The following is a 23,551-nucleotide window of genomic DNA, read 5'->3' on the forward strand; positions in this document are numbered from 1 at the left end:
CGTGATTATAAGAGAAAGAGGCAAAAGGAATGAGAGTGACATAGAAGGGGATGGAGGAGAGTCAAAACAGAGGGAACAAAGAATAAGAGGGACATAGAAGGGAGAGAGAGAAAAGAGAGAAAAAAAGCAAAGAGAAAGAGGAGAAGAGAAAAGTTGTATCAAACAGAATTTCCTTCATTTTCTCATCTACTTTAAGTTAGCTCAAAAAGGTTCAACATTCACATCAAAATACACTTCTACCAATAAGTGATTTACAGGGAATAACTTCAAATAAAGAAAGCTTCTATAAATCAGTTGGTGTGAAATAATAATGCCTACTATTTAATAGACTTTACATGGCTCTTCTAATCCATATGGTCCCCAGATGAAACAGGATACCTCGGTCACCTCATTTGATATGAAAAAATTATCTAATACTTAAAGACCAACCAGATGTGAACCAAATTTAAACATCCCTAATGCTTTAAGTTTTATACATCGGAAAAGATGGAAATATTTTTAAGATTACAAACCAGAAGCACTCTGAACTCCCCAAAAGTCCTCAAAATTATGCATTTGATGCACCCAAAGCATTAATGATAAGGATCTATTACATAGGTGGGGACATGAGGCAGTTTACAAAAAAAACTAGGGTTCAGGACTTTTATTTTACAAGAAGTAAACAGTAGCTAGTATTATTGTAAACTCACAAGTATAAGCCTGATGAATATTAAGAGTTTTCAATTTCATAGAAGGTATCTGAGGTTGGTTGTTATGGATAGTAGAACTGGGTTTAAAAGATGATGCTCCAGAAAAGTTAGTTCCTTGATTTAGCCCCTTTAAGATATCAAAAATATATATAAGGCAACCTTAGCCAACATCAGCTAGAACTATGAGCTTCATTGCTATCCAGGCTTTCTGATCCCACCCTATTATCTAGCATATAATACATTGGTCTTCTTTTTCTGGACAATCCGCATGATTACCACCACCACCACCACCACAGAGATACAAGAGAAGGAACTCTTGTTTTGTACATGCTATTTTGACACGGTCTCTTCCTGATAGTCCTTATCTTTCCTCTCTTTTAAAACATGCCTCACCTTCCTATAGAAAACTTTAATGATAAACTATGCCTCTCTTATGTTAAGCCTCCCCAGTATTCCCAATACTATTTCTGCTATTTCAACATTTTCAAGACGAAAATCTTGATAAAAATAACCATTATGTCCAAATTATTACATAATTTACCAGTTTATTCTTTAATGTATTCCTTTCAAATAGCTCTTTCCCTATACCCCCTACCATCAATACAAATCCTTCTCTGGATTTTCTTGATTCAAATTGCAAATGACAGCAACAGAAGGAATGGACAACTAATTTAAAGTGGAAGGAAGAGAAAAGAGTGGCAATCAAAGGAAAATATGTAAACTAAAAAAACAAACTTTATTGTGTAGCTAGTATATTGTCTATATAGATCTCTCTAAAATGTCGTGATCAAATAGAGAACTGGTGACTATTCGAAAGACTGTAGATGGATTGATTCTAGTATTATTTGCCTTATTAAAAAGAGAGATGAGTTACTCAGTTGCAGCCTTATTATTTATTCTTAATTATGCCAATAAAAGATTTAAGAAAAAAATCCACTATTGCAGGTCCAAAGTAAAGAAATATTGTCAGGATGGAAAGATACTTGCTATTCAGCACTATCTTGATCTAGGAATTTGGTGCCAATCACCCCAAACTCAAAAAGAATTTGACAATATGAAGTACAAGTAGTAAAAGATCTTAAAGGATGAAAATATCTATTACAAAAGGATGATTCTCATATTTTAGTTACTTGTTTTTTTAAAACAGTATAAAAGTGAAGCTAACAGTACTACCTATATGGCATCATAAAGAGAAAATTGTTTCCCAATGCAAAGGAACGTCTTACAATTTGACAAGTTATTATAGAGAAATTTATAGTGGGGAAAACACTGAAAAGCAAATTAAACATTGAAGGATTGTTCCCTCACCCCTGCTCCCAAGCCATCATATGGTCTTAAAAATGTTTCTTCAAAAAAATTTCCATCATAAGACTTGCTGAATTTAATGACCTTAATGACATTTCTTAAATCTTCTGATTCGTTCATGAAATCAGGCAAGAAACACTAATTGGGTAATTGCAGTTCACTAGAATAATGAATATGAAGTATGTATCTAGATACTATGTTGCCCTTAATCAATGTATATATAATTTAAAAAGCATTTCACAGTCTGTCTGTCTCTTTCTCTCTCACACACACACACTTTATGGCTGAATAACTATGTTTTTGGTACAAAATCAGTCATTGAAAAAGAACCCAATTCTCTTATTCTACAATATTGTGTAGGAAAATCAACTTTTATAATTTTGACCTATGTTCCCAACCTTGTATAAAAGGTTCACCTGTATGCTGATTTTTACTTTTAGAATTGAAAGGAGGCTTGGTTCAACTCACTCATTTTATAGCTTAAGTGATTTGCCCCAAATCATAAAGGCTATGAGCTTCTTGATTTCGAGACCATAGCTTATTTTCCTAAATGAATTCATGCTGCATGACAACTACATTTTAGTAGTATTTGCAATAAAGAATCTCCCTTTCCCTCCAAAATGAACCATTATTGTGACAAAGGAGTTTGTCTTATTTAACCTTTACTGCTCTTAATGTACAATTTTTGTTGTAAATGGACTATTACCAACATTCACTATAAAAAAGAAACCAAAAACTGTAAAGTTGCAGAGAAATGAAAAAAAAAATCACTCACAGATTCTCTTAAGAGATCCAACTAAAGGAGCTGGTTTTATCATGAGCCCAAAACAGTAATGGAAGATAATTCACCATTTTACTTGCTAGGTTCATAGTGATTATAAACTAGTAAGACAACTAGGTAAGATTACTGCAGCTGACACATTACCATCTACTATGGAGAATGAAGTAGAAAATTTGAGGCTCTGTTGAGAACATGACAAGATACTTCAAACTAAGTTGTCATATTCTGGTGTTTTGTGACTTCAATGAGAAAAGAGAAAGAAAGCAAAATTATACTGGAAAATGGTCATGAAATTGAAGTTCAAGGATATGAAAACTCTCAAGAATGCAGTATATTCAAGAGAATAAGGTGGTCCTGATAAAATTTGGATGGAAAATGCCATCGCATGCAGAAACACATCAACCCATGCTATGTTCACTTTTTTTCCCTCTCATGGCTTTTCCCTTTTATTTTGATTTTTCTCTCCTAATATGACTCATAAGGAAATGTTTTTTAAAAAAAAGAAAGTTTCATGTATAACAAAATGTGTAATTGGGGAAAATAAAAAATTTTTAAAAAGCAGAACAAGAAGGTGCTAAGTGCCACAAGCATGAAAAATCACCTGCAACAGAAAAACTGTGCCAAGCACACACCCCACCCCATCCCACCCCTTACTCCTTCTCCCCCATCTCCCTCTAGCATATAGTAGTCAGTCCATAATCAGTTGTCTTTAAGGAATTAGCTGAGTAAATAAAGTAAAAGTCAAAGTGTAAAAACTCTAACAATAAAAAGTTGAAAGGATATTTACATAGGATTATGGCTGCTCATAACCTGATTCTAAAATTGTAACATGAACAATAAAGAACCGACTCTCAAATAAAATATATTGGACAGCACACTAAATTATAATCAGTTCAATCCCCAGTTCTGACACTTTGTATAGACCCCTCCAATAAGCCACTTTACTTCTCAGTAACATGGTTATTTAATTGCAAAATCCTGTAGCTTTTTTGTCAGTCCACATATTTCTTGATTTCTTTGCAGCAATTGAAACTGCTGATTACCATTTCCCTCTTACATGCTTTCTCTTCCTGCAAAATTTTATGGTCACGCTTTAATGTTCACTTCCTTAGTACTATTTCTCCTTTACCTGATGACTATCACACTTCCTAAGTGAGTATACTACAGTGCTTTGTCCAAGTTCACGTCTCTTTCTACACACTCTTTCAATAACCTCATCAATTCCTATGATTTTATCATGATCTCTACACAAAGAACTCCCATCTCTATATAATTAGTCCTATTCTCTTGGCTTCTAGGTCTTTAACATTGCCTACTCCAAACATCTCTACTTCAGTTTGTACAAACCAATCCATAAGCCTACTCATCTTTTACACATCCCAATTGTTGAGAGAAATACTCTCCTCCCAGGAGTTTATAATTCTGTATCACAAATATCTATTTGAATTAAAATTAAGTTATTACAATATACAACTCCTATTTGACATTTAAAGCCCTTCAAAACTGACTCCAATCTTTCCTTCGTGTATTCTGCCATCTAAACAAACTGTTTTGCTGTTCTCAAACTTGAAATTTAATTTCTAATCTTCCTACTTTTGTACTCCCCACAACTCCCTCTTAAAAATCCCTGATTTCCTACAAAAATCAGATCAATACTATCTTGGTATGAAGTCTTTTCCTCATCTACTTGCCCCACATGCAATGCCCACTGCTGAAGTAAGTCTTGTGTTTATTTTGTATATGTTCTGGAAGAGGAATGTTTCATTTTTGTTAATGTATCACATGTATGTATAGTCAGTATTAGGCCTATAGTAGGCACTAAATAAAAACTTGGTGTGATAATTCTAGGTAATCACTCACAACTTGTAAGGTTAAGAACCATTACAAATACTATTTACACTTTACAGAATGGGAAAAGGAAGTCTAGAATGAATAAATAATTTGGACCTTTGGTCACATGATTAGTAAGTATAAGTAGAATTTGAACCCTGTTTTCCTTGGTTCCACAACCTAAGTAATTATAAATCCACATTTTTCATTGTTTTTGTAAAATATTTATAAGTCCAGTCTGTGCACAAACATCACAGTAATCACAAAAATGTAAAAGGGCAAGCTTTCATAGAATTTTGAAGTAGACAAAAGCTATTTGTAATCAAGAATACAAGATATTATCAGTTATTCTTTATGGATTTGTAAGAAAGTATTTTGGGGCAGCTAGATGGCACAGTGTCTGGATAGTGTCCTGAAGTCAGGAGGACCCAAGTTCAAATAGGCTCAGGACACTTAAAATTTTCCTAGCTGTTTGTGACTTTGGGCAAGTCACTTAACCCCAATTGCCTCATCCCTTCCCTTCCCCCTCCTTTGAGGAAAAAAAAAAGGCATTTAAGGGGAGGCTAGATGGCACAGTGGATAGAATACCAGCACTGAAGTCAGAAAACTCTGAATTCAAATCTGGTCTCAGACACTTAACACTTCCTAGCTGTGTGACCCTGGGCAAGTCACTTAACCCCAATTGCCTCGGGGTGGGGAGGGGGAAGGGGGAAAGAGAAGCATTTTACCTGAAGTAATTTTTTGTGGAAAATGTATCTCCCATTTAGATTCTATATTTATACAATGTCTGGCATAGCATTTGACAACACAGATAACTTTTCCCCTCTACCATCTGCCATGATTAACTTTAAGCAAGGCATTAAACAGGACACTGAACACAGTTATACATATGACAATATGTAATTATATATACCTGTACATATGTACATATAATTGTGAGTCAATATAAAAGAATAGCTATTTTTGTTATATAGGACATATTCCATGTCTATGCAAAGTCCAAAAGTTATTGATAGTGAGACTCTCAAAAGCTCCCATTTTACAAATAACTTTGTGTACACAGTGCCCCAGAATACTATAAAGCTACCTTTATCAAGTCCATAGCAATGTGAAAATCCAAATCTACTGGATTAAAACTCGATGGTGACAAAAACTGAGCATCTCTATGAAAACACAACACACACACACACACACACACACACACACACACCTTTGACATGCACTAAAGAAAAGCAATAAATTTGGTCCCGATATTGGGGGGGGGGGGGGGGGAGAGGAGAGTGGAAGAAACATTCAGGTAGATATATGGTAAATTACACTGTGCTTTTTCAATGATGTCAAAATAACCTACATAAAACCATCTCTTTTAACATACCAGTATTCAATTCAACATACAAGTGCCCTAACTTATAGACTATCACATTCCCAATATAGTGTTATAATTATGTTTTCACAAAAGATTTCAAAAAGTTTAATATTTTCCTATGAGTAATAATATTCTTTATGGCCAAGATAACCTTAATGTCTTTTGAGTATATATTTCATTGTAATAAGATACTCACTCCATAGGGTGGAAATTCTCTGAACCAATGAGAATTTACAACTCTATAAGAGAATTAACTGAAGCACTAGTCCTGTATCATGGTCACATAGCACAGGATTTGGAATTCAAGGCAAAATTTTAAACCACTTTCAAATCGGATTAATTGTACATACTTGTAGTTTTACTTCTTGCCAAAATATAATCATCAACAAGTAAGACAACTGTAATGGTTATTATTATACTTATTCATAGTTAATTTCAAAATATAGCTAAGAGACTAGAAAGATCTCAACTGAAAAAGATGCCACAAAGTAATATAAAGCTTGCAAATCTTTTATTAACAGAAGAGCTCATCTAAATCTCACTCACCGCCTAGTTCAGATGTATGATTAGTAGTAGCAAATGAGGGGGTAGAATATAAACACAAGAAAAAGGTCAAGTGACTGCTTAAAAAGATACCAAAAACCCCCTACCCAAAATATGAATCAATCTCTTTTACAACTTGTTTACTCATCTCTTTCTACATTTACCCTGAGGTATATTTCAGTAACTTTTGAGGGCAATTCTCTTTACTTTAAAACTTTATGCCATTCCTCTAGTTTAGACAAATATTAAGATCAATGCAGAGTGACACTAACCTGAATCTAACATCAGGCCAAGCTCTCTAAAGGCACTACAAAGCAACATACTCTATTAATTAAAACATAACTACCAATACAAACTATGTTTAAGAGGCTGATGAATTTTGAATGGAATTGCCATTAACTTCTAGGGCAAGGATTCATAACTTTTGTGCCATGAACCCATTATCAAAAAAGCCTCGATTTTGGATTAGGGGAAATAGATATGTAACTTTTTCTCATCAAAGTTCTCAAACTCTCTGAAACCTATCCATGGATACCCTTTTATAAGCTAAGCAATGGTTCTCTCTTGTTCAGGTAAAATTATGATTGCTTTCCTTGGCATTCAGATTCCTTAATAATATGGTCCTATTACTCAATTTTCCTGTGTTTTATACCGTCTCTTTCATATATTCCAGTCTACTTGAACTGTTACAACTTCTGCCCTCTTGACCTCCATATTTTTTTTTTAATTTTATTTTTATAAATAACATGTTTTTTCTGATATCTAGGACACTCAGAAAAGTTTCATGTCACATGACCATGTATAGCACTTGGAAGAGGCCTTGAGATTATCCTCCAAGTGAATTGCTTGAGGTCACACTAGTAGTAAGTAAAGATTGGGATTCATAACAAGATCCTTCTTTCTTCCATCCCTGCCTCTACTGTTAATTTCATTCTTCTCACCTTTTCAATGAAATTGAGACTTTTAAAAAGTTCTAGAAAATTCTGTAATTTTTTTGTATTTAAAATTATGTGGGCTACTACAAAATGAACTTTTGAGTAAATAAATTCAATAAAAACATCCCTTGGGCAACTACAGTAGCAAAAAGGACATCATAAACCTCATCCTGTTGCCACAGGATTTTGAATTCTTTGGCTATAAGTAATTTTTCTTTTGGAAAGCTTTTCATTCTCCCTTGCTTGGAGACTAGGTTATTCACTCAGTATGATGATATCATTAAATACATCGCTATGAAAATTTTACGGATTATGTCTAAACAATTATGGGCAACAGCTTTATCATGATGATGTTCCATCTCAGATTTATTTGTTGAATTCTCAAGACTATTTTTAAGACTGTATTTGTAATAAAGGGATTAATAAGAGGCAGGTTTATAAAAAAAATTAATAAGCTTGTGATACAACTCACCACCAGGCTGTCTGGTTATTTGGTAAGTACAAAATTTTTGGAAAACTGGAATGAATTGTTGCAGTTTTCTAACAATCTTTAGTGGTAATTCTAAGTTCATTAGAGATAACCCTTATATAATTTCTGAGGTGATAAGATCATTAATTGTCATCCTAAGCCCTCCATATCTAGAAACAAAACTCAGCCATTTAGTTGATGCTTCTTTGTTGAGGTATCATTGGTTCAGTTCATGTGGACCTTTAAATTAATACTTCTTGGATTCTAGCTATTTTAGAGGTTCAAGCTGGAGGTAAACAACTTTAGTCACATTTGACAGATAGTGGCACTGTGTCTGAGGTTAATCATTATTAATGTTTGATGACGTATACCACCTGTTTATGATGTGTCCTGACAACTGCAATGAACTCTTTTTTGACAGATATATTAAATTTCTATATAAGTGTAACAAGTGATTATTATAGGCTTTTGCCAAATTCCAAAATTATAGTTATTGTAGTAGTTAAGGTAATATTGGGATTTATATAGTGTTTTAGAAATTGCTGAATGCTACGTTCTTGATCCTCACAACAACCCTGTGAGGTAGGTATACAGGCATTATCTTTATTTTACATAGATGTTAAGTAACTTGCCCATTATGACAGAGGTAGTACTGGAGGCATGATTCAAATTCATCTCTCGGTTCCAAGTCCAGTGCTCTTTCCATTATTCCATGTTTCCTCTCAAATTTTAACCTATATTTAAGTTAAAAAACATAACTACAAAAGTTTAGGTTGGGGGGAAACCAGGGAGCAATAGTTTACTGGAAAATGTTTAGAGATTTTTAGTAACCTTAATGAGTCAACAATGTGACATGGCAGCCAAAAAAAAAAAAAAAAACACAAAACCAAAAACAACAACAACAAAAAAAACCCTAATGAGGTCTTGGCTTGAATGAAAAAGACTTTTAGTCCTAGTCAAGACCACATTCAATACTGGACTCCATATTTTAAGAAAGGTACTGACAACAGTATATGCCTAGGAGAAAACCACCAGAATAAATGAGGGTACCAGAAACCAAGCCTCCCAATTAAGGATTGAAAAAACTTGCAATGCTAAAGACTTATGGGGACTGAATAATTGTTTTCAAGTACTTAAAAGGACACCAGGTAGAAGGATTAAATTGTTCTTTTTGCCCCCAGGGAAGAAGAAACAACAGGTACAAGCTGCAAAATGGCAGATCTCAGTTCAATTCAAGGAAAAACTTCCTAACAGTTAGAGTTGTCCAAAAGCATAATAGGCAGCTTTAGAAAGGTAGTGAATTCCCTATCACAAGAGATCTTCAAGAAACCAGATGACCACTTGTTGGGCATATTGTGGAGGGACCTCTGTTTGCACTAGATGAAAATTTCGAGTTGGAAGAAATCTGGTTGAGATAATCTGGTCCAAGTGATTTTCACAGAAAATATGTGGTAGTCCCTTTCCAAATCTGGAATTCTGTGAAACTGGTAAACTAGATACATCCTTGTCTTTTTCTGCCCTTGCTTACAATACCTAGAATGGTTTCCTACCTAACTTTATCTTTCTGCTTAGTTTTATCCTCAAAGCCTTTCCTCTATTATCTTCTTAGACTATTTCTATACTACAAACGCCAAATTTACTCCTTATTACATTCTGTCATGTCTATTTGTACCCATTTCCAGAGTCATTAAAAGCTCTTTAAGGACAGAATTCACTGTATGACCCATAGCATTAGCACAATGACCCACATGTACATGATAAGCATTCAAATATCAAGAATTTTCATATTCTCAAACAATATCCTATCATTACAAGTGAATAAGTCTGGGTCATTCTTAACACAATGGAAGCTATGAAAGCTAGGCCATCTTCTAATTTTGCCTAAGTTTATGTAATATAAAAAGGTCTTAAGCAAACTTCGCAAAAGGTGTTACTTAGGTTTCTTGTTGCCCACCTCTGGGAATTCCTTGTTGGGAGTCAAGGTCGATAAGTTCGGATAGCAGACTGGTGTTGCTTCATATTTCCTTCTCTAGGGGAAAAATTATGTAAGGAGATACCAGGGGAACCTTGAGATCTTTGTAAATATATCAATAAAATTATTGTAATTAACAACAATAACACTATTAAATAATACTGAGACATTTATAGAGTATATTAAGTTTTTCAAAGTGTTTATTTTCTTACAACAACCTTGAATATCCCTGCTTTATAGCTAAGTAAACTGAGGCTTGTGTCAAGTGACTTGCCCATAATTCCACAGTTAGCAAGTGTCTAAGATTTTAATCCAGGTCTCTCTACTCCCAGTATGATCTTTTCACTGTGTTATTTTATGTATCTGGACAGTTACATATCACTTTATAACCTTGCCATGAAGGGGAAAGGGGAAATTGTTAGTAATTATGTGACCAACTTTAAAAGGATGCTTATAATTTCTAAACTCAGTAACTCAAGAATCAATATTTTAATGGAGCAGAAATTAAATAATTAATTTAACTTTATTCCCCTAAGAATTAATGTTTAAGTGAGAGATCTTATCTTTATTGTGGGATTTTCATCCTGCCCTATATATGTTCTATAATTGAGTTTAAACTTCACCCCTTCTCCCCCCAATTTTGAATCAAGGGGCCAAATGTTTAGTTGTGTATTTCCATAGGAAAGAAGCAAGTGAAGTCAGAAGTGACTCCAAGGACCTAGAACCTGTTCTGAGAGCTTATTCTATACATGCTGCAGGCTATCTTAAAGCACAGCTAATCTGCAGAGGTTAATAGTACCAAAAAACCCTAATCCTCACCTGATACCTGTAAAATCACTTGGAATAGACTTGATTCTGGCTATGTCCGTTCTTCCTGTTTTTTTTTTTTTTTTTTTTTTAAATGGAAACTAAAACACTCTACACCTATATAATTCCTGTCTACTTTCCCTATTAATGACATTAGTAATGGGAAATCAGTCAGAATAAAACTGCCAAATAGACATGTGTAACTTTTGGCAGTCATAAGCACTATTAGTACAAACATGGATTAAGGGGAGTCAACAGAGTTTAGCGGAGCTTGTGTGTTAGCTTTGAGGAATTTTTTTTATGAAGGAAAATTAACTCTGCTCTCCCCCCACCAATCCCAACTTCCCACTTCTCTTCCCTTGAAGCTCATAACATCTAAGGTTATGATTACATGCCAATTCCCTCCTTCCCTTGTAGTTAGTGTCTTGCTATACTGCATTTAAGGTGAAATGACATTTCAATCTAAGTTACAATATACTATATTTAAAAAATAATACAAAATCCACTATTAATTTAAGCATTACTGGTCTCTCTTATTCTTTTAACACTTTCCCTCTCCCCCATTCCAATTACAAAATACATAATTGCAATAAAGAATATAGGAAAGCCTAAAATAGCTTCTTTGTCATTTCCTAAAATAAATACAAATTCTTTTAAAAATCAATTACATGGGGCACCTAGATATCGCAGTGCCCTACAGTCAGGTCAATCTGAGTTCAAACCCAACTTTAGACATTTAATAATTCCTAGCTGTGTGATCCTAGGGAAGTTACTTAACCCCAACTGACTTACCCCGGACTGATTCCCCCAATCTATTACAGCCAAATGGTAATCAGTATTTTAACTGATTATTTACTTAGTTCTACTTACACTTTGAACCAAGATTCAAATTTCCTTTCAATTTAGGAGCTAAATTTTATGTTACTTTCTAGAAAAGACAAAAAAAGGAGGGGGTAGGGAAAGCAGGAGAATACTTTATTTTAGAGCCTGGGCTCCCAAGTTTAGGTGATTTAAATTCAAAAGAAGGTTCTCAAACTATTTCCTAGAAAAACTCAAGAGTTGAGTGGGTTTGTCCAAAAACAAAACAAAACGAAAAAACAAACTCAAAACAATCAAACCCTGCCTTTGAGAAAGCAGGAAGAAGCTGAAGTAATTTAAGCCTGAACTACAGAAATACAGCAGTATCAGTGTAGAACCCCATTCCACTTCTTTAAGCTATTTTTTGATAAGAAAACAAAATCCATGTGATAAGGCAGAACTAAGGATTATTTATCTTATTTATGTAGGTTTTGGCCACAGAACTGAAAATACTAAATATAATAGGAAATTATCATCCAAGATATTTTTGATCTTCTCTTTAAATAATTTCCATTTCATTCTTACCCCAGAAACAAGACTTTCTTTATCTACAAGGCAATTTTAAGAACTTAAACTTCATAAAGTAGGAATTTCAAGTGCTTATATCCACAAATGATGAATGAATGAAATGAAAGGGCTGGAAACAAAAAATTAAAGATGTAAGAAATTTCCTTCAGGAATTAATAACAGAATTATTCCTCTACCTAACATTTAGGAAAAAAGAGTGACATAGACAAAAAAGTTTAGGAAAAAAGAGTGACATAGACAAAAAGGGAGGAGAAAAAGGAAAGTAAAAACTCAGTTACTAGAGAAATTTACTGCACATACTCAGATTCACAGAGCTTATCATTTAAATCTCTATTGTCCATCCCACCCTTATTATCATATCTAGTTAAGTAGCAGTATAAATAACACACTAATGACATTAAGTCAGAAATTATATTTTTCTATAGAATATATCCTGCATCAAGTAGAGTGAACCTTTCCCTAAAACTCTGTATTTTTTCTGGCTTATTCTAAACTGACAAAGGTATAAATTAAATCCACAAAATCTTAATACTAAGAAGTCTTCCATTTGTTGAACTCTCTTTTACCACTAACAATAAAAAAGACTAAATATTAAAATGCTGCATAAATTGTACTGGGGAGTGTTAAGTTTGTTGTAGCTAAATTACAACAGGATTGGTTTTTATAAATCGTGGTTTACAAGTGGTTAAATGGCATATTTAATCAAATCAGAACTGAAGTGGTCTTATATATCAGTTAACACCATTGTTTGAAGCCTTCCTAATGTCTTTTATGTATGAATGTCCAGTGGCTAGAAGAACACAGTGCTAAGTCTGCTGTCATGTCATTTGGATAAATAAGAACTGAAAAGATAAATTATTTACACGCGCACGTGTGTGTGTGTGTGTATGTGTGTATGTGTACTGGGCAGGGGAAGAACAGAACTGAAGAAAAATAGAATTCTTAGCACATTATAAATACAGATTTTGGTTCACTGGAGTTTAACTATTAAAGCATCTTTGGGGAAAAGGGTGTTTAAAAATAATTTAGCTGTCATAGAATAACAAAGTAAGAGCTAGAAAAGATCATATAGTTCAAGATTTTATTTTACAGATGAAGAAACAAATATCTGATTGAGCTTAAATGACATGTCTACCATCACAAAGGTAGTAAGGGGCAAAGCCCAGGACTATTATCTTAATGAAAATGTTGGCAATTTAAAGTATATGGATATATCTCAGTTAAAAAAAAGCTAAACTAATATCAAAACATAAAACACAGTATCATTTCACACTGAGAAATAAGGATTCTAAAAGGTGGTATCTTAGAACATCTAAATAGTTAACTAGTAGAGTTAAACTTAGGGGGCAGAGAGATAAGGCTAAGATGATAAGTTCCATAACAACTGAATTATCAATGAGATTTGAAAAGCATTTTTCAAAGTGAATGGAAAATATTCCTAAAATTTACACAAATCTTTTCAGTATCCTATGGCATAAATCAAAGTCATTTTAAATTTACTTCATAATCTCCAGCAGCTCTACCAAATTCTGTCAGTAGATGGCCCCAGTGATTTTAACAAAGTTAAACACCAATGAAGAAAATAAATTGTAAAAATGTATCAAAGAATCATAAAATTTTTAATGACAAAGGGATCTTAAACTTACTACCAGTCTTTAAGAAAAGATAAAGAAATATAGGTTCATAAAGGTTAAGTGACTTGCCCAAGGTCACAGATAGTTAGTAATGGTAATGGTGTAGCAATAGTAGTAATGATAATAATGGTACCATAGTCATAACTCAGGTTTCTAAGTAGTTCCAGTATTCTTTATATCACACCACATATTAAGTCTGCAAAAACACACAGATTTTAAAACAAATAAAGGTAAATTTCCAATTGTTTTTTCTTTTTCTGACTGGACCTATGATTTCATATGTGTTGGACACTTTCAATGAGGAATTTCATCTACCAATTTCAAATCAGCACCTTCTCTGCAACTTACAGTCTTAGAGAGTTGCCTGGGGCACTGAGAGGTTAAATGACTTGCCACACAGCCAGTATGTGTCAGAGGCGGGACTTGAACCCAGGTCTTCCTGACTCGGAGGCCAGCTCTCTATCCACTATGCCACGCTGCCTCTCACTTCCAATCTTAGAATATAAAATTACAGCCTAAAATTAGAGGGAAAGGGACATAGGGAAAATATATTTTAGGCTCAATGCAGAATTAACTATTTCAAAGGCGTTACTAAACAGATATTTTAGGTGAGAAAAAAAACACCCTCTATTTCATTATTAAAATGTATAATTCCACTGTAATGAAAACATTATCATATTTCTGGTTTTTTTTTATAAAAGTAAGCATTTATATATGCCAAAAACTATTTTTTTTAGAGCTTCAGACTTTAAAGAACACTTTCCAATAAACTATCTTACTTTAGCCTTAAATAAACCCCATGAGGCAGACAGGACAGATATTAGTATTTCTCATTTTAAAGATAAAGAAGCAAGCCTAGAGATATAAAAATATTAATGTCACATAGCGAGGAAGTTGACTGATTCCTAGTCTATTGCTCTTACCACAACATATGGCTTCTACTTTGAGAATGCCATATGCACTCGCTTGTTTGAATTTCTGTATCTGTTCAAATCATTAGACAAAACAATTTCTAGAATACAGGTATAATTTCTATAAAGCTAATACTAACAATAATAATAAAAACTTTTTTTTAGCACTTTAAGATTTGCAAAGCACTTTTACATTATCTCATTTGATCCTCACAACAGGCTTATGAGGTGTTATTTTCTTTTTACAAAAAAGGAAAACAGAGGCTGATTGAAATTAAGTGAGTTACTCAGGATAACACAATTTGTGTCTGAGGCAGGTTTTGATTACAAGAGTAGCACTCCATCTCACTACATCATCTTGTGGCCTTTACAATGAAGAGCAAAAGATTAAACTACTAGAAGTATTTCAGGTTTACAAGGTATGAATATGATGAGAATGATTTTTCTCTATAAATCAATAAACGAAAAATGCTTTGAATCAGGCAGAAAGACATATTATAGACATTCTAACATCATCTCCTTTTCCTATTTTAATTTTAAGTTTGGCTAGATCATTTGGCATTTTCATCTATTTTATATTTAAGTGGTTAGGTTACCTGAAGTAGATAGGGTATCAGAGAAGAAGGCAACTACCACCTGATGCCAAAAACACAGCAAAAATAATTTTATCTCTGCTTATGCTGCAAAGAATTTATTTAGGACTGGTTGTTACTCAGAGTGACCTAAAATCTTAGTGCAATTTTAAGTTATTAAATCTATTGTATAGGGACACTATTCTAATTAAAATAAAAAACTATTATTTTTATGGAAACAATTTATATCTAAATATTAAACTATAACTGCAAGGACCTTATCTTAGAGAAAGAATTATAATAAGGAGCAGGACGTTTAGCTGTTCTATTACCAATTAACTAATTTCAGCCCTGCTTCTACTCAGATGCAGGACAGTCAATACTGCTCAAAAACATGTCACACTAATTCATAACATACTAGGAAAAAGACTTTTACTGAAATCTGAATTATAAATTCTATCTGATCTGTATGACTGCTTAATAATTTAATCTACATATTGGAATAAAAGTATCTAACAACTTACTTCCTTAAATAATATTCTGTGATCATCACATGATCGATAAATATTTATCGAACACCAATGCAATGACAGGGATGCAAACAAGTTGTCAGGAGACTCAGAGACCTATTAATTTTAGTTGAGGAATCAGGACAGATAAATATGTGGGTAGTAAATAGTGATTAGAGATGGCCATGAAGTCCAGAAGAATTGGATTCAAAATCTGTCTCTGACATGTACTACCTGTTGATTCTGGACAAGTCACTTAATACCCTTGTACCTTCAGATAACTCTCTAAAAGTATAAATTTCAGAACAGATACCAAGCTGGTTAAAAAGAGTTTCTTCACCAAGAGTTTTCTATGTCAATTGAATCAAAAGTCTGATCCATTAAAAAAAATTTTTTTTAAACCATGATCAATGCCAAAGGATTGGCAAAGACCAAACATAGGAGAGAAAAAGATCACTTATAAGAGGTATGCCTTGAGGGATTAAAAAAAAGCACAGCAAAAGAGTCAAAGGAATCAAGGTCCTGGGAATGATCCATATACTAGACAACAAAAAAATACATGTTCCAGGATCAGAGTTATAATTAGTGAGTCAAGTGATGTAGAGAAGTGTTGGATAATTAGGATGGAACTAGATTGGGTCAGGTCCTAATTATCAGGTTAAGAATTTATATTTGATTCTCTATGCCTTTATGGAAAGCTCTTAAAGGTTCTAAGCCAGGGAATGGTGTTTTATAAATCAGATAGCAAAATGCAGAGACTATTAAAGACAGACTAGAAATAGAAAAGCCTTGTTGAAGGGCATTATGATCCAGGTCCAGGCATGATGTAATAAAAACCTAGCCAAGAATGGTAGATGTCAGAAAGACTAGGAAGGTGATTAGAAAAGGTGAGGGGAAATCAAGAGAACTTTGATGATTGGCTCTGAGGGCTGTGCAGGGAATGACAAAAGTGGAGTCTAGTTGACTAATAAAATGAGGGTACATAAAAGAGTAAATGCAAAAGATGGCAAAGAGAAAGTTTCAACAGTTGGTGTTTGAGATTTAAGATTATGACTAAGTGCAAAGTGGGTAAATTCAGTAGGCCATTGCAGATGAGAAATTATTTTAGTAAATAATTTTTTTCACAGTGAGCAAATATCAGAAATGTAAATTTCAAAACTGAATAATTTCTAATGATGGCATAAAGTAGTTAGCTTTAGGATCAGTCACATTATCTTACCAGATTAATACCATTACAGTACATTTAAATTGTACACTAGAAAATACATATATTGGTTCTGAAAATACTTTGTGAAAACTCCATATACTTTTTGAGTGGTAAAAGCACTTTAGATAGGTTTCTGCTTTTGCATTTTTAAAAGAAATTATATATTATATAATTTTAAAGTTTTAAAATTTTGACTCTAAACAGTTTAAAAGATTTTTTAGGTTTTTGTTCAGAAGAGAGCAAAAATTTACTGATGGCCTTTATCTAGCAATTCTATGATTCTTCATTGTAACACCTACTTTAGAGGTCAAGTCTAGGAAAATAAATACTTGAATAACAGAGGCATCTATAAGTGGGGAGAAGGGAGGAGGAAAGAAATTTGCTTTATAGATATTTTCTAATAAAGGCAAATCATATTGTGAATCTTCATAAACTGAACAATTTATCTACTGACTGCCATATAAAAACCTAACATATTAAAAATTTGCTTATTAACAGACAAGCAAATAATTATATTCCCTTTCACATAGTAGAGATTCCCTTTTAAAAGTACAGTTAATAATCTTAAGATTTGTATGGCTCTTCATTATTTTCACAAAAATTATCTTAACTGATCTTATCAACCTTGTGAAACAGGTAGACATTGCAATTATTTCTTTCACTTTACAGCTGAGGAAACCAAGGCTTGAAGAAGCTAAGTAACTTGTCCACAGTCATACATAAAAAACAGAACTAATCCAGGGATTTTGAGTCCAAGTCCAATGATGTTCTACACTTTCTATTAGTTTTACAGAGCCTATCATATATGGAACCTACACAACTGATTTTGTGCAGAATCCACAGTTCTTAAGACTTAAAAAAACTCTCCAATTTTAGGGGAGATTAATTTTGAATAGAGTCCATGCTAATTATCTTATTAAGCAAATAAGGTTTTTGGTAGTATTACTTAATTTTCTTCATTATGTAGTTGGATTGTCATCTGTAGAACAGTCTTCAAAGTGGAGAATATCCACACTATTTATAGAACACTGGGACCTTCCAAAGGCTATGTCCAAGTTACCTTTCATAAATTTAACAAATACCTTAAATGCAAACTTAAGAATCTGTCCTCAATATAGAAGCAGAATATATACTTAGATAAGTAGCTGTGTTGAAGGCTACATAAATCACTGCATAAATAGCATCTTTGGATCTTTTTTAATGGAAAAAAGAAGAAGGTAAAATCACCTCTAGATTACACAGTACTGCTATAGGGTCAATAGCAACTAACTTAATATCTTCTTTACAGCAAAGGTTCTGGTACCATAAAATTAATTCTCTGTTCATAATTTTAAGATTCTAGTTACAATCTGTGTAACTTTGGGTAATTAACCTCTCTAAGCCTCAGTTTTATCATCCGTAAAATGAAGTGGTTGTACTTAATGAATCTTGAGTTTGACTCCAAAATTTTTTTTATCCCCACAACCCCAAAAATTCTATGAACATAAACTTAAATTTTTGAAAAAAGGATTTCATTTTAAACTAAATAGACACTTATTAAGGAATAAGAACATTGTATCCTTCTCTTACAGTCTTCAGCTTTTAATAATACTTTTCTGTTCTTTAAAAGTATTAATCTTTACTTTCAAGTTACTAGTAACATTATTACAAAAGGCAGACATTTATTTTGCCTTTTTCATGATCTTATTTCAAAGACTGAGGAGATGGATGGTTCTTCAGTAACATAATGGCATGTATTTGTATGTGTTTATGTATATATGAATAAAATAAAAATAAATCCACCGAGACAGTCTTAGGACACAAGTATTTGAAAATTCCTAAAAGCAGTGGATTTATATAAAAATTTTCTTCAATCAATAGTACAAAAACAATGTCTCATTTTTAATGAATTGTTTAATGTTTTTAGAAAAAAAGTATCAAGATAGGTAAAACTAAGCCAAAATTTTACAGCATATTACTTTTACAACTTGAATGTAAGTGGCTCCTCTCCCCATTTCAGACCTGTGACTTTATCTGGATATGGACACTTGCTAGATCAGTGAAGATTAATGACACTGATAATCTTACCTGTGGGATTCTTAACTTTGAGTCTTTGAATTTTTTAAAAAATATTTTTATAACTACCAAAGGGATACATGACATAAAGAAGTTACCGATCCTTTTTTACAGCGTTACCTGGGATGCTAAATGGTTAAAAGATCACATAATTGGTTAAAAAAAAAAATAGGACTTGAACCCAGGTCTCCTTAGCTCTGAGGATGCTGAGCTAACCACTATTTTATTTTACCTATAAGGATTGGCTTAAAAATGTTTTCAAATGATAGCAATTTAGCATAGCAAAAGACATTTAGAGCTATGAAAATAAAATATTTCCACTCAAGTTTGTAATTAATATTAATTATAGTTCAAAAAATAGCTGATTTAAAGATATGTATTTCTGCAGTGAATGTCTGCAGGACAAGTGTGAGAAAAAAATATTTCATTTAAACATTGGCTATTTGACTAAAATTAAGTAGTTCCAATGCTTCCTACCCTCTAGCCCCTAAAGATCACAGAATACCAGAGTTGGAAGGGACCTCAGAGGTAATCTAGTTCAAACTGTATCTGAAGAAGAATGCCCTTTACAACATCCAACAAATGGTCACCCTAATGTTACCTGAAAACCTCAAGTGGGAGAAAACCCCTACCTCCCAGAGCAACCCATTCCACTTTTGGATAGCTCTAAATTTGGTTACAATAATACTTACTCTGAGCCTGCAGCCATTTCCAAATATGAAGTTTCTGCTGTATCAACCCCCAATGGGATCACTATGCTCATGACGTTCGTTTCTGATAAATTCGATTACTACGGAGTCCTATGCATTGGTATCCAAAACACTGGGGCATGCCAGCCACAGTGCTCATTGCAAACATCTAAGTGCATCCACAAACCCTGTTTAAAAAAAAAAAAAAAAAGGAACAAAAAAAGCTTCAGAAATACTTTCATACATTTTATGTAATAGGTATGGTATATATAACTTATAACAGGGTAATGGCTGACGCTTCAAGGTTTACAGAACATGCACATTAAAACATTACTAAATGCTTTAAGGTTAACAAAATTCTTTACAGACTTCATATCATTTAAAATAAAAATTTTTATGTAATACTCAGCATCAGTTATTACTTGCCACAGTTATTTCTGCATAAATTCTTACTTTAGCTTATCTACTTCTTTTTCAACAATCAAGTACTCAGTCTAAGAGACTGGAATCTCTAACAGGAAATATATTTCTAGGCCATTTTCTTTAAAAAAAAATGGAACATTTAGTACAACATGAAAGGTAAAATAATCATGGGATAAAATGGTGCCTTAAAGGAAGATTTCATTTTGAAAGTCACATGCCATAACCCTGTTTTAACACTGTTTCGATAACATTATAGCTTGTAATCAAACTTTTTCCTCATTAGAATAACAAATTAAATATCCAAGAGGGCAGTTAGGTGGCATAGGGGATATAGTGTTAAGCTTTGGAGGCAGTTCAATTTATCTTCCTGACTTCAAATTTGGTCTCAGAGACTTTGTAGCTGTGTGACCCTAGGCAAGTCATTTAATCTTGTTTGCTCTCATCTGTAAAATAAGCTGGAGAAGGAAATGGCAAGTCACTTCAATAGCTTTGCCAAGAAAACTCCAAATGGGGTCACAAAGGAGTTGAAAACAACTCAACCACAACAAAATGTACAATAGATATGATGTGACCTGCACCTAATCCATGGTAACATGTTGACCAAGAACACTAATAAAACATTCAAGTTATTGTGGTACAACTGAAATCGAAATTTCTAGGATCTAAAGACAAGGGTTAATATCTGGTCTCTGCTAATCATTCATGACCCATATGATCCTGGACAAGTCACTTAATCATCCTGTAAAATGAAGGGGCAAAAAGGCCCTTCTAGTTCTAAATCCATTTATCTTATGATCCTACCCTTCATGTACAGAATAAACTAATACAGCAATATTTAAAATCCACAAGGAATAAATACCCTCTTATCAACACAACTAAGCACATATTCTCCAACTTGTAGCCTTAAAGAACTGCCTATGGAAACTGAAAGGTGAAAATGACTAGCCCAAAATCATAATTCAGCTTTTTCTGACTCTGAGGCCAGCCTTCTGTTCTCTATACCAAATAGTCTATCTACATAGTTTACTTTACATTAAGATACTAGTACATAATTCTTTGTACAACCAACTGATTACCAAGAGGTCCACCCACAATTTCTTCTGCTGTAATTGAGAACTGACTGCATTCTGTCTTAGGAGTATAATTTTAGATAAATCTACAGATTGATATGAAAAACAGTATGCCTATAATTTATAATAATAGTTTATGTCTTTACTATGTTATTCCTGAAATTTATGAAAACCGATCTATGTTCCAGATAACAGGCTTTATATCCATTAGAAATTTGAAGCAAAATGAGAAGAATGATGCCACATGGAATAAGCATGAAAAATGTAATAATTAGGCATCACTATGGGTCTGAATTCACCAGGGGAAGAAAGGTCTTGGTTACTTTCAAACTTTGTAGTCCAAGGGTTTCTATATTAAAACCCACTTAAAGTATAGCCATGGATATGGAACTAAAATTCTTCTAATTTCATAAGCAATGTCCCAAGTTTCTAGATTATGTTATGACAGATTATACTTAAAAACATTTCTTCAAAATTGCCAAGTACAAAAGTAGACTTAGACATTATGAAAATTATCCTACATTCTTCATTAGCATTTATATTGCTAAGACTTTTAGATAAAATTAAAATTTTCTATAAGATAAAGATCATGCAAAATAAATTGTAAGTATATACCATTCAATTTTTTTCGTTTATTCACTTACAGCACTCAGATAGTTTTGGTTCTAGTAGGTAAAATCTAACAAAACAAACCTTCCTCTGTTGGAAGTTGCTGAAGTAGATTTTTTTAAGGTTAATAAATCATCTAAAAGATAGAGACAAAGGTCATTTTACACATTTATCAAGCTTATAAATGTTTATCAGAAGCAGAAACCAAAAATTTAAAGCTTTATTGCTTGAAGAATATACCTTGTTTAAATAACTACACATTTCCTATGTCATACTAGTGTGTCTGTATACAATTAGAATATGAAAGACTTATCAAATTAGCAAGTATTAAGTGCTTACTAGTACTGGGTACATTTTAATCACTCAAATATACATGTTTGAATTTTTTTTGGTCATGAAACCTAAATATGCCCTACTCCAACCACCTTTTTTACTTAGATCTTATGACAACAGAACATATTTAGACAAGGATAAGAGTATAATGTGGTTTTAGAATGAGAGGTAATTAGTGCATTTGACAAGGAACTTTAAAGGCAGTGTACCCTAATCAAATGAGTTTAAATGTCTAAAATACAACAATCATCACAGTCCACACATTAGTCACTTTTATCCAAAAACTACTTTGATGATTAAAACTTCAAAACTTCTTGAAGAAGTAAAACCTCTAGTTTGTTCAAATGGAGAGGAAGTGGGATCCAGACTTACTTGGCTTTCTTTATCAATTTAATTCAAGAAATACCAAGTAGGTCACTGTATCCAAATACATCCCGGAAACATAGCCTGCTTAACATCCACATTTGTCTTGTCACTCTGTCTTCTAAAAAAGTAAAAATTGACAAGCCAAGCCAATGAGTAGTGAGGAGAAAAGATGTAAAAGAACTGTCAGAAGAAGTTAAGACACTCACTAGCAGAAGGGGTAGGAGAAAGAGGTGACAAGAAACCAAACAATTGTTCCCAAAGTAGCTTATATCTTGATTTTAAAAATAATAATCACTGTTAATCACAAGTCAGCAAATACCGTGAGAAGAATAAATAATATTTATTCATCAAAGAAATAATGTAAAAGGAAATACCATGAGATGGGTGGTAATTCTGAGGTCCAAGAAAGAATAAAAATCTTCACAAAACCTGTTATCCAGAATAGACCTAGAAACCAAGTGAACACAAGGCATTGAGCTATTTTCCCCCCAAAGGACATAAATTTGAACTACTGACACAATTACAAGACAAAAACCTAAATGTAGCCAAATACTTTCTGACAAAAACTGCAGGTGATTATTAAATGTCTACCAACCCTTACAGAAATGAAAACTAAACAATGTCAAACAAGTAATAAGCAAAGTTGGATATTCAAGAAAAATTTGAGAATGGGGAGGTCAGAGAAAAATGAATTTTTTGAAACAAAGACATAATATGAAAAAAATACCTAAAGTCATAAGAACAATTTAATACAGTGGAATAAAAGAGAAAAATAATAGAGAAGATACTAGTTCACGTCAATACAGAACATAAAGTTTACAAAGAGCTTTTTTTTTTCTTTAGTAATTGTGAGTCAGAGAGCAAGTAATTAAAAAAAAAATTGTAGCCCACTAAGGACCATTGTTATACTTCTAACAAATGGCAAAGATAGAAATCATTTCCAAATCATCTGACTTCAAGTCTAGAGCTTTTTCTATTACATTATACTAACTGGCAATAAAGGAATTAGAGAAAGAATTTAAATTATTTGGAAAGACCAGAAAATACAGCAACAGACTGACAAGGAAAAAGAACACAGGAAGAAAGAATG

The 23,551-nt window shown here is 33.0% G+C and overlaps 1 protein-coding gene across 3 annotated transcripts in view; it reads right to left on the reverse strand.

Annotated features, from left to right (window-relative positions):
* Positions 1–23,551, reverse strand: part of KMT2E (lysine methyltransferase 2E (inactive)) — an 81,918-nt gene that overhangs the window by 42,926 nt on the left and 15,441 nt on the right. For all 3 annotated transcript variants that reach the window (XM_051961700.1, XM_051961699.1, XM_051961701.1), the window contains exon 2: positions 19,664–19,848. In XM_051961700.1, coding sequence (XP_051817660.1) covers positions 19,664–19,734 — 71 coding nt within the window. In that variant the 5' untranslated portion in view covers positions 19,735–19,848. The remainder of the gene's footprint in view (positions 1–19,663; positions 19,849–23,551) is intronic.

Source organism: Antechinus flavipes, chromosome 5, assembly GCF_016432865.1.
Source record: "Antechinus flavipes isolate AdamAnt ecotype Samford, QLD, Australia chromosome 5, AdamAnt_v2, whole genome shotgun sequence".
NCBI lineage: Eukaryota > Metazoa > Chordata > Mammalia > Dasyuromorphia > Dasyuridae > Antechinus > Antechinus flavipes.